The 13,128-nt window shown below is 40.0% G+C and overlaps 1 protein-coding gene and 1 long non-coding RNA gene across 5 annotated transcripts in view; one reads left to right on the top strand and one right to left on the bottom strand.

Annotated features, from left to right (window-relative positions):
• Window positions 1-13,128, bottom strand: part of LOC116427458 (uncharacterized) — a 267,123-nt gene that overhangs the window by 189,958 nt on the left and 64,037 nt on the right. The gene's annotated exons all lie outside the window — the stretch shown is intronic.
• Window positions 1-13,128, top strand: part of Calx (sodium/calcium exchanger 3) — a 241,357-nt gene that overhangs the window by 202,817 nt on the left and 25,412 nt on the right. For all 3 annotated transcript variants that reach the window (XM_076369801.1, XM_031977811.2, XM_031977812.2), the window contains one exon: window positions 721-879. In XM_076369801.1, the coding sequence (XP_076225916.1) occupies window positions 721-879 (159 nt within the window). The remainder of the gene's footprint in view (window positions 1-720; window positions 880-13,128) is intronic.

Raw genomic sequence — 13,128 nt, 5'->3', positions numbered from 1 at the left:
ACCCAGAAGCCTACAAACGTCCATTGCAACTGTACAAATGCTCGAACTAAACCACATAAAATCGAGTATACCCTTCCTTCTAAATAGTACACTCTATTTTATTCTAATTAGACTTATTTCTCGCCAAAAAGACATTCTATGCCGTTTGCAGCGTTAGTTTCGTTGAATATTTGACCCAGAAGCCTACAAACGTCCATTGCAACGGTACAAATGCTCAAACTAAACCACATAAAATCGAGTATACCCTTCCTTCTAAATAGTACACTCTATTTTATTCTAATTAGACTTATTTCTTGCCAAAAAGACATTCTATGCCGTTTGCAGCGTTAGTTTCGTTCAATATTTGACCAAGAATCCTACAAACGTCCACAGCGACTGTACAAATGCTCAAACTAAACCACATAAAATCGAGTATACCCTTCCTTCTAAATAGTACACTCTATTTTATTCTAATTAGACTTATTTCTTGCCAAAAAGACATTCTATGCCGTTTGCAGCGTTAGTTTCGTTGAATATTTGACCAAGAATCCTACAAACGTCCATTGCAACGGTACAAATGCTCGAACTGAACCACATAAAATCGAGTATACCCTTCCTCCTGATATTTATTCCAGAAGCGTCTACAAAGGTCCATAGGAATCGCACAAATTCTCAAACTAAACAGTAGAGAATCGTGAGAAGCGAAACAGCCAGTTTGAAAGTCGAACCCTTTGATTGCAGATATCGCCGGCGGTTACCTGTGCTTCGTGGTGAGCATATGCGGGATCGGCGTGGTGACGGCGGTAATCGGCGACGTGGCATCCTACTTCGGGTGCACTCTGGGGATCAAGGATTCCGTCACCGCGGTGGCGTTCGTCGCGCTCGGCACCAGCATCCCCGGTAAGTCGAGCACTCAATGTTCACGCCCCCGCAACCCCTGAAACGCGTGTAATTTACAGCTCGTGAGCCGACAACTATTTTCCGCGCGATAAAATCCCGTTAAGCGATAAGTCCTGTTCTCAATGAACGACCGCCGAGGCGGGGACAATTAACGTTAATTAAGTGCGAGTCGCTTCGAACGACGACGACGACGACGACGTCGACGCGATTCGCGTTAACAAGATTCGCTCGTCGGCGGGTGTCGTAGTGTTTCGTTGGTAACTTCGGTGTGTTCTTAAAGTTGGAGGATTAATTGGAAGTTCCGTCGAGCTGGTTGTTTTTCGGTATGTTCGGGGATGAACTTTTCGGATTTTACCTTTTAGGTACGGTACGCCACTATAGTGACTTTCGTGGATGTCATGATTTTGGACGGTATTATATTCAAAGAATTTGCACACGTTAGGTAACTACTATCGCAAGTTTGTTTATATACATTCTGTTCTTAGATAATTTCATTTAATATATATGATTCTTTAAATAAATTTGACTGCTTATACTATTATTTCCTGAATACAGTCTTATAGTTGTCAGAACATTGGCACAAATTGATTCTTAAACTTTATACTTTGGTAAAGTATAACATTGAATAACCTACTGTGCGTGTGTGTATTTCTTGCATAATATAATACATCCTCATGAATCCAAAGATCTGAAGATTTTTATAGCAAGAATAATCAAACAACGTCGAATAACTTCTGTCGTGTAAATGGAATCTCCGAAATAATTTAAAGAAATAAGAACAAGCTTGAAAAGTAAGAACATCGCCTAGATGTATAGAAGGAATCAATTTTTTCCTTTCCTAATCTTCTTGAAGAATTTTGGCTTAGAAAAAGTATAAATATAAACGAGAAGATCACAGTTGTACACCCAGTAAAAATCAGAAGTTATTATTATTATATGCGACATGTTAATTATAATTAATTAATAAAGTTTTTCGATGCCGTTAGCTGAAAACATATAAATAAATCATAATATATTCATTTAGAACTCTCCCGAGTAATGTCGCAGTGGAAATCGTTATGAACGGTTTTTGTGCCATCCGCGGCCAGGCGCGCCGTACCTAAAAGGTTAAAGGAATGGTGGTAAGAAACGGGAGGTGAAGGGAGGAATGTGTAATGAAAGTAAGTACAGAAGGGGAGAAAGGCATAAGCAGTGGAAATAAGTGAAGAAAGAAACAGGAAATTAGCAGAATTATGAAAAGAATTAGCAGGATTATGTGAAAAATTAGCGGAATTACGTAAGTGAAGGAAGAAAGGTAGAATGTAATGTGCGATGGGTATGAATAGGAAAGAGAATATGAAATAATAGAAATAGGAAATATAATAACATACACAATATTTAAGTAAATTACAAACGGTTCGAATTGAAATTCAATTTGACCCGTATTCATTCATTAAAACCGTGGAAAGGGAAATAATATGAGAGCTGCTTTCCAAAGAACTAACAGGATTTCCGTAGCCTAATAGATCACCGACCTTTAACCAGCTTTGCGTAAAGAAAATACCTTCAACGGAACAAACAGAGCGTACTAGAAGTAACTTTCCCAGAACATAATGCTAATCCAATATTTAATCGTCCTAATATCAAACACGATGCTCACGAAAATCAAACCGCAAACTCCGAACCATTCCCAGTTCCATTCCTTCGTTAGCCAATTACCAACTTCACAAATTCATTGTTTACCTCTCGCAATCGTAAAAAGAGCATTAAAAGTTCATTACCTTCTACATAACTACATCTTCTCAAATATTAAGCATTAACCCTTTGCGGTCGAATGCCATGGCGCCTTCGAGCTTTGATATCTGAATTCGAACGCTGCAAATGAATAATTCAATTGTTCGAATAACGAGAGAGATACGTGGCTTTCGTTTTTTCTAGCGTTTAAGGCATCGATTACTCAACATTTTCGTGGACGAGTTCTCATAAGTTTCAAAAATCTCGTGTACATTAACCTTTCGTCCTAACGTCACCTTAACGACGAGTTCGAGCTGTAATATCTAAAATCCACGATCACGAACGACTTCAATTATTCAAACGGTGAGAAATTGATGCGTCTTTTTCTTACAACACTTCGACGGATAATTAAATTTGTTATAGACAGGGTTTCTAAGAGTTTGACAAATTCCCAAAGGATTAAGGGAAACAGGGAGGATTCTATTTTTCGAGAGAATGACAGTGGAAGCAACACGCCTCGGCGATGAAACGACGACAAAACTGTCAAGAGTTATCCCAACGATGCATTTGTCATCTGCGAATTACTCCACGGAAATCCCACCCTTTTCCATGCGACTTTTTGCCCCTCGAGCCCTCGCCCTCGAAACAAGGGTCAGGTCAGTAGGCGAAAGAAACAAAGGAGACCGTCGAAAATCGGCCGGGCAAGATAAATCTCTCGCAATATCGCTTCGCCGTCGAGAATTTTCCGTCTCGCGGTTTTCTGAATGGTCTCCGTTCGGCTGACATCGGGCATCGGCTTTTCGGAGACCGACCACACGAGGGATTCATCGTGAAAACGTGCTGGAACTGAAAGTAAAACGAGGAAAAGGAACGGTGGTCCCTTGACTCGGATGACCTTCGAATTCGGGCCTGGTTCTAGCTCGTGACCGCGTTTCCCTGGGGATTTGACCTCGGGTCTAGCAAAATATCACGGGCAAACGCGATTTACCTTTGTGGATGGCTCAACAGAGTTGACCCCTTTGGAAAATGTAAAGCTTGCAATTGAATATTAGAAAGCTGGTAAATTGTAAGGTTTGTAATTGAAAATTATATGGCTATTGAACTGTAAAGCTTGTAATTGAAAATTAGGAAGCTGCTACATTGTAAGGCTTGTAATTGACAATTAGAAGATTGCTAAGTTGTGGAGCTTGTAATTGAATATTAGAAAGCTGTTAAATTGTAAAGCTTATAGTTGAAAATTAGAAAGCGGGTAAATTGTAGAGTTTGTAATTGAAAATTATAAGGCTATTGAATTGTAAAGCTTGTAATTGAAAATTAGGAAGCTGCTAAATTGTAAGGCTTGTAATTAAAAATTAGAAGATTGCTAAGTTGTGGAGCTTGTAATTGAATATTAGAAAGCTGTTAAATTGTAAAGCTTATAGTTGAAAATTAGAAAGCGGGTAAATTGTAGAGTTTGTAATTGAAAATTATAAGGCTATTGAATTGTAAAGCTTGTAATTGAAAATTAGGCATCTACCGAATTGTAAAGCTTGTAATTGAAAATTAAGAATCTGCTAAATTGTAAAGCTTGTAATTGAAAATTAGGAATCTGCTAAATTGTAAAGCTTGTAATTGAAAATTAGGAATCTGCTAAATTGTAAAGCTTGTAATTGAAAATTAGGAATCTACTAAATTGTAAAGCTTGTAATTGAAAATTAGGAAGCTACCAAATTGTAAAGCTAGTAATCGAAAATTAAAAAGCTGCTAAATTGTAAAGCTAGTAATCGAAAATTACAAACCTAAATTACAAAGCTTATCGGACAATTGAAATAAAACAACTGTGTCCCTTAATTCGTTTTTCCCGCTGGCAAATCGGACGAACAAAATTCTATTGGATTTATTAGATACGAGAAGGTTAAGAGAGCAATGTCTGTCTAAACAGACCAAGTTCATTTTCCAATAATTACACGTTCCGTTTTACAGGAGAATTTACAAAAATTGCAGTCTCCACGAGAGATTCGAAGCATCGTTCCAAATATCATGTACCGTCACAAATATCTATCCGCGGAGCGTGGAGACCGTCGTTAAGGGGCTATACGCAGGCCAGCAACAATAATTATTACAAACTATATGGGAGCGCGTTCCATCTCGCAACGCGGAACTGCTCCATCCGCGATCCATGGCCGGATTAACGAGTGAATTAGCGCACTCGAGCGGATACCGTATCGCCCGTCCGTACATAAATGAAACAGCATCCCCTGCGCACTCGCCCCTAACCGCTGCTCCACATTCAACTGTCAGAATCCCCGAAAACGGAGAGCCTGAACAGCTCTAGCTGAATCGCTCGTACAATTCCGCGGCGAGCTTTTTTCGTAATCATACGGTGCAACCGGACTACGTATTTTAATGTATTTAAAGGAGATTTGGGGAATTCTCGAAACACGAGAAAACACGTGCAACGATTTTTATTTTCGTTAACTGGAATTTTCGTTAATTCGTCGAGCTGGAATGTTAGTGAAAAAGATAATAACAATTATGAGAATAACAATAATTTCTCCTGACAAAACTCCTCTTCTGAGATGAACCCGTTACAAAAAATTAAATAATGCTGTCTTTAACCTTCTCTGAACAATGTACAGTCTATTATTATAAATATTCAATAAAATATTTATTTCTTCGTACTGAAGGCAAATGATATTAGAAGGGGTTAGTAATGATTTGGTATTAGAGTACTATAGGATTTTCTTATTGTAATTGTTTTCAAGCAATTTCGAAGTTCTGGTCACCGTGGCCAACGTGTCAACGCGACCTAACGTAAATAAACACAATGATAATAATAATAATAATAATAATAATCCTATTGCCAGCTGGTATGATACCAAAAGACTATCGCAATTTCAAAAAGAAGCATACGAACACAAATAAAAATACTAGAACGTATAATTAAAACCTATAACGCGGTAAGGAAGTTTCTGAATTACTAAAAATGACGACTGAGGAAAGACGATGGAATAATAATAACAGCGATAGTAATATTGATAATGATAGTAAGAAGAAGACAAGGGAAACGAACAAGGAAAACAAGAAGAAAGAAAATAGTTCAAGAATTTATCTATAACGACACATACAACAATAAGAAGACAAGGGAAATGAAAAAGTAAAACAGGGAAGAAGAAAATAGTTCGAGAATTTATCTATAACGATACATATAACAATAAGAAGAAGACAAGGGAAATGAAAAAGGAAATAGTTTAAGAATTTATTCATAACGATGCGTATAACAATAATAAGAAGGTAAGGAAAACAAGCAAGGAAAACAAGGAAGAAGAAAATGGTCCAAGAATTTATCTATAACGACACATATAATAATAAGAAGACAAAGAAAAAGACCAAGGAGAACAAGAAAAAAGAGGATACTCCAAGATGCTATCTACGCATAACGATACATAAACAGCTGCAGCAATGGGGCACGATGTAACATTTACATTCTTCAATTTGCATAAAAAGATCCGCAGTCTAATTACCGCGTAGAATCTCCGGAGCCGCGAGAGAGAGAGAGAGAGAGCCATTCACGGAGGTGCTCGACCCGGCGCGGTTCGGCCCGCCATTTTGAAAGAGAGAAAGGGAGCTCGAGGGATTTGTAACCGGTCAAGACGCGTCCTTTCACCGGCCGGAAGGCTTTTCACGGGGCGGAGTATCAAGTTATCGTGCGGGGAGCAGCGGTGAAAATCGCGGCGCGGCCTTTCAGCTCCTTTGAACGCGGACCCGGCTGGCTACTCGAGGATTTCCCGGCCGTTTGTTCGCTACTCGAAACTTCCGGCGGACGGAGGATTTTTTAGGGGCTTTGTGGATTATACGCGGCGTAGCTTGTTTACCCCGTCGACGTACGCGGGAACAGTGTTTCCGTATTATTGTGGATTTTTCCCTCGGCCGCGCGGCCACTCGAGCGATTCTTCGCTAGAAAAGGCTGGAGAGTCTTTGAAACAGTTTAGAGAGGCTCGAGTCGCCGTTGCGGGTAGGCACTCGCGCGCGGTTAGCAGGGAGAAGTGTTGCGGAATTTTTCTACGAGGTTGGACGAGGAATGACTGAATGAGTTCGGACGATGCGGATGAAGCAGCGCGTGCGAGATTTATCTTAACCCGTTGTTAAGGTGTTGACTGAGACGAAATTTATATTCCAACATTTTTCGTGAGATTGATGTAGCACTCGAGTCGTACAATCATTACGTTGACTGCCACAAGAATTTCTAGCGTAAATAGTAATATTTATTCTTTAATAACAAAGGCAAATAAGGAAAATAATTATCAATAGTTTAGTATCAGAGTAACATTATGCTGTGATCTAGCTACTTATGCTAAAATATTTCTCTTTAAAATCAAGTTTTTTATTATAATTGTTCTTCAGCAATTCGAAAGCTCCGGTCACCGGTGGCTATCGTGGCAGTCAACGCGTTAACGCGTTCAGTGCCACGTGTACCACATCTGGTACACGTTAATTTTTCTAACGAAATATTTTCAAGGGACACATGGTCAAGAATAGCTGTATACGTTACAAACCACCGATATCAAAATATATAAAATTAAAAAAAAATTTGAACATTACTTTAGAAGTCACATACCAGTATATTGGCTTCTTGTTGATTTATTTATCTTTGCATTCAAAGTGGCGAATAAAATGAGGTAATGGATTAACTGCAACTTTTATACGCTCAGGCGTGAAAGTTTAACGTCATTGTCACTTGAATGTTACGAAATATATTCGTTTGATGAAATTATGGAAACTATTGAATATATTGTTAATTCGTATTCATATGTGGATATTTATTAATGGAATAAATCAACAAGATGCCAATATCTAAATCTTAATCTAGTGGAAGAACCAACCCCTTCTTCTGTAATTTATTTCACAATTTCTAGGTATATTCTATATCTAAATTTGCTTTGAACTATAATAATTACTAACAGAAGAATAATTACATTCAAAGGAATTCAGGGATATTATTATAAGGCAAGGGGCTGAAAGTGTATCCATACAAAAGCTACCCTAAAAACATGATTAGAAGATTCATTAAAGGCGAAGATTTGATGCACAAACATTTTAAGGTACTGTGAAAAGGGAGTCTTATTAGTTGATCTAGCGGAAGGATTAAAAGTTCATCCGCACAAACGCCAACCTGAAAATAGGACGCAAGGGATGAACCGCGAAGAATGGACTCACGGTTCGACAAAGACCCGATTCATACCGGTAGCCGCAACCGGCCCGACAAAAGTAGCCCATTGAACCGTACAAAGACTCCGACACGGCCGGTCGTAGTTTTCACGGAAGGACGCGCTTCCTGGACGAGATTCGGCCCGTTTCCGGGTGACGGCCGGCCTCCGCCAGGGAAAACAAACCGACACCGGAAACACCGATTCCCGCGCGAGCGTGAAATCCGCTTTATTCGCGCGTATCGTCCCCGAAACCGTTCCTTGCGGATAAAATCTAGGAAACATTGTTCCTCTCGTAACGTATATTAAAGAATAATAAGCTTAAAAATCGATTTCTAGTAAATCCTTAAGTAAGTGAAATCTTTAAACGATTTAACCAGTTAACCGTGGAACTTAGTTGGAAAAACTTCTGGTTCTGCGCGAAATAAACTCGAAAAATGGAGCGTGCACTCGTTAAACGCAGGACGAATGCACGCGGAGTCTATTTTAATGAAAGATCAAAGCGAAACAAAGGAGAATTACACGTTTATGTGAAAAAATAAAGAATTCATCGCTGAAAGAATCAGTATCGTGTCAAACTTTACGATGACGTGTATACTCGTCAAACACAGTTAACCGGTTAATGAAATTAAAATGACAAAGGATATTCAGAGTGTATTTCGATGAAGATCACGCGAATAACGCCATGTTTTACGGTTTCACATCGCTGAAACATTCGATTGGTCCTTTATTTATATAATTTCAGCGATTCTTCAGATTTTTGAGAATTCGGGTAAAGAAATTCGATGAGATCGTAAGTTTTGGTAGATTATAATTTATCAGTATCAATTATAATTTCCCTACTATGTTCTTCAAGAAATAAATCAAAGTGAATTTATTCGAATAAATGTTATTCTTTAATATTTTTTGTAACAACACAATATTTGTGATCTCATTAGATAACCACTCTTATTAATTCTTTTGCATACACACCCGATCATTGCCGCATTTTTGGTAAATATCCACAAAAGTTGCTTAGCATCCGAACGATTAACAGGTTACAGTTTGATCTATTTTATGAACGGCTCGTCTACGAAGCACAGAAGTTCAAGGAACCACTCGTTTCTAGTCGAGCCTTCCTGCTTCTTTTGTCATTCGAACAATTCGTCCCATTGCCGAACGATTGTCCCACGAAAGAGCGGGAGAGCGAATGTTACGCGTAACGCGAGTAACAAGTTGGTTCGTGATTTCAATTCTCCGCGCGCCAGGGGTGTTCGCCGGCAGTTGGAGCCAACGTGCGCACCTGGGGAACAGTATCGGACAATCGGCGCAGGATAAACGAAAAAAGGGGGAAGGTAATTTGTATAGATAGTCGCGTCGCGGCCAATTGCATCGCTTTCACGCGGTGATCTAATATTTAACCGCAACGTCGATACGGCCGCGGCAAATTAACCGTATCCTCGGCGCCCAGCGAGTCCTGTAAAACGAAAAACCGGGGCCGCGGCCGACTCCGCACGATAAAACACGATGAAACACGCGTCACCGTAAACCACCACTTATCAGTCGAGCGCCACGCTTTCCTCGTCGAGACCGCTTTAAACGAGAGCCGAGTGAATTTTCGTTCTTTCATATTTACTCCCCTTTTTTATTCCTTTTCGATCGCGCGGAGCCGGTCGATCGGAACGTTTGCTAATGGGAATCACGGTTGGCCGGCGATTAAAGTGAATTATTAACGAATTTGCCTTCCGGTTTCGCTTGTCCCGCGTTCGACCCTTTGCGGACGAATCTCGACATTCCGACGAGATGAAATTTTCATATTTCGAAGACTAAGTCGCAGAGAAATGACCTAATTGCTGGGATAGCAAGAGATCAGCATGCAGTTTCCTTTCGTTCTATCAATTATACAATTGTATAATTTAGCTTCATCTGTTGAAGGTTTGGTACATTCCAAAGAATCTTCGCCCGCAAGGGGTTAATAATTGGTATCTAAGAAATCGCAATCAATTATTAACCCTTCGCACTCGAGAGGTGACTCTCGCTCACCTGATTTCACACTGTAAAACTATAAAATTTGATATTCAATATTATACCTTATATAACGCATCGATTTGAGAAATATTGAAATAAAATAGCTTTGTTCTTCCGAGTTAGTTTCACGAAATATCGTTTCTATCTCATCGGAAAATGTTAAAATACTTCTACTGAAAAACTTCCGGGTTAACCTAATACGATTTCTTTCGCTGGAATACAAATTCCTCGAACAACCCAACGGAAGACAACGCGGCAGCATAAAACACAATATCACGTAATTACATTAAATACACATATCACCGTCACACAAAACAAGCCCCATCCCGGCCAGAGCCGGCATTTCAGAAGCACCCGGAGCGTGGCCCGATAATACGCGCGGCCATAGCGTGCCGATAATTTATTACTCGTCGCTCTTTGTGCGGCGGAACAATGCAGTCCCGTTGCACCCCCGGCGATGCAGGGTGCCCGGTCGATTCAATATTGCCCGGCTAAGAATGTCCGTCGACCCTCGACAACCCGGCCGCGTAAGAAGTTATTCGACCGGCGCGTGGGCGTCACGATCAATTCCCGTCCGGCGAACTATGCGACCGAAGTTTCGGGGGTCGGTCGACTCGAAACCTCCCCCGGATAAAAGGGGACGCCGGGAGACGCTCGAATTTCGGGATCACCGCGGACCGGGCGCGCACCTAAAATTTTATTAACCCCCGGAGACGGATAGCGCCGTCGAGCTCGGTTTATAGGTTATATAGAGGATCCACGCCGGATCCTCTCTCGGTGCTTAGTTAACGATCCGTTCGCCTGATGATGTTTTCTCGAACGTACCTACAGCTTGCTCCGGGAACTCGTTTAATTGAGCGGTGACGATGGGGACCGCGGATTTCTCGGGACGACTCGGGGCGATTTCCTTGGCGGTCCGAGCGATCGACCCTCGGCGCAAAGTTTTTCGGTAGAAATGTTTCAACATTCTCCGATGAGACAAAGACGATATTTTGTGGAACTGACTGGAAGAGAAATCGTATGGATATTTAAGAACGGAGTTTATTTCGATATTTATAGAACTGACGCGTTGCGCAAGGTATGACATTGAATATGAAATTTTATTGTTGCACCGTATGAATTTCGGAAGTGTTTCGAATATTTTCCAACTATACGGAGAAATTTGTTGAAATTAAATCAGGGAACAAAGCTTTTTTGTCCGAATATTTCACGCATATTTTTCATATTCAGTCGATGACAATGGCAATTATCCAGAAGATATTTTACCTATTCAGTTTCGTTTCTAAACAGACTTCCGTTTCAAAGGATCCCTCTCGAACGTGTCGACATGAAAAAATACGTCGTACGTCAAGATCATCGTTTCGAAGACAGGCGAAAGATGAATCACGCGGAAGGAAGGGTAGGACAGATAAGGGTGAAAAGATTTCGACACAATGTCGAGGGGCGAGGCTCGTAAATGTTGTAGGTACAACAAGGGTATCGGCTGAAGGCGAAAATCTTCCGTTCAGAAAATAAATAAGGATCCGCGGGGCGCGGGGATCTTTTATTAGCCGAGTTCCCGCGTTTACTGCCGTAATTTCGCGAGTTCGCGTTTACTGCCCGGTACGAAAGCAACATAATTAACCGCGGTAGATTTACGAGGACGATAAGTCGTATCGCGAACGTATTCTCGAAACGTTGTCGCGAAGAAAATCTTACCCGAGACATTCCCCGAATCGCCGATAGAAGAACTGTCTCCTTAAAAAGCCACGAACATCAGGAAAATCTGAGACTCTTGTTGTCCGTCGACTAATGAACCGAGAAATAGAAAAAAATGGGAAGAAATGATCGAGTAGTTTTGATAAGTGGATAGTAAGTCGTATGAACAATAGGAAATTTAAACGATGGATCATCGATTATATTTAAAATCTGAAGTTATATTGTCTCTACCTAGTAACTGATCTTAACCCTTAGCACTCCAGATGGTTTTGTAATTTATCAACAACTGCAATTTTTATGGTATCTCCAGTGAAAATGAAAAATGCTATAACATTCCTTCGATCTTTTAGTTTCATTCTCAGTACAAAATTCGGATACGTGGAGAATCTAATAACTTTAGGGTAGTTTCTTTGATTCATTAAAATATTTAATATTATAACTGCTGGAATATTGGAGCCTACAGGGTTCAAAGGGTTAACACTAGAACTACCAGTCAACATGACTGGTTTCGATTTTTTTGTTTAGAAATTATTGATATCTTCGAAGCATTGAATATTCGAAATGATTTTGAAAATAAATAGTCTCATTTGAATATTATAACGAATATGTGAAGAAACTGAAAATAATCTATTGTTAAATATTTTTACAGAGATTATATGTCAACTATATTAAATGCTGTATAGTTCTAGTGTTCAAAGCATTAAATATTCGGAATGATTTTGAAAATAAATAGTTTCATTTCAGTACTATAATGAATGTCTGAAGAAATTGAAAATAACCTATTCTTACAATTTTTATGGGAACTGCATATCAATCGTATTAAATGCTCGATAGTTCTAGTGTTAATACGAGATTCTATTAAATTTCGTCAAACAAATTACAGAATTATTAACCCTTTACGGACGAGGATTCTTTGAAACATAGAAAACTTTCAGCAGATGAAGCTGAATTGCATATCGATTGCTTGAACAATAGTAGATGCGGAAACTACGTACCGATCTCTTGTTGTTTCAGTAATTAGATTATTCGTTTACAACTTAATATTCTAAATAAGAACATTTGCTTTCCTCAAAGTGTCGACGTTCGTCCGTAAAGGGTTAACCCTTTCCGATAAACGACGATCGATCAAGAATATTCAGTATCGAATCTAGCACGTATTTTCTAGCATCGAAGTGAAATAATTCCCTTTCTCGATCCACATTGGAAGTGAAACGTATTTAATCCTTCCATTGAGTCCGCCATATTGAAATGAAAAGAACCGTTCGGTATCGAAGTGTCGAAATAAACACCGCTGTCGAACATCATCCGCCACGCCGGTGGCTGTTGAAAAACAAAACGAAAGATAAAAAGGAAAAAAACGAAAACGAGGGGTCAGAGCTTGAAGAGATTTCGCCGGCAGTTTAATTCGGTTTTCCGGTTGATTTGAAGCGAAACGATCCGGCTAGACCGCCGGTTTCCACGGTAATCGCGCGGCGCCGAGCCCGATAACGTTTATTAAAAGCTACCCGGCGAAATAATATCGAAGCCCCGGCCGGCCCGTTTCGACAACTTTTATTCGACGTTGAATTTATAGCCGTCCTTGATCGGGGACACCATTAACCGAACGAATTCGCTCCGGGCTGCGGCGTCCGAAACCGGGTTATCC

This window comes from Nomia melanderi, chromosome 8 (genome assembly GCF_051020985.1).
Source record: "Nomia melanderi isolate GNS246 chromosome 8, iyNomMela1, whole genome shotgun sequence".
Lineage (NCBI taxonomy): Eukaryota > Metazoa > Arthropoda > Insecta > Hymenoptera > Halictidae > Nomia > Nomia melanderi.
The sequence above is the reverse complement of the archived record's forward strand: the minus strand, read 5'-3'. Positions and strand labels throughout refer to the sequence as shown.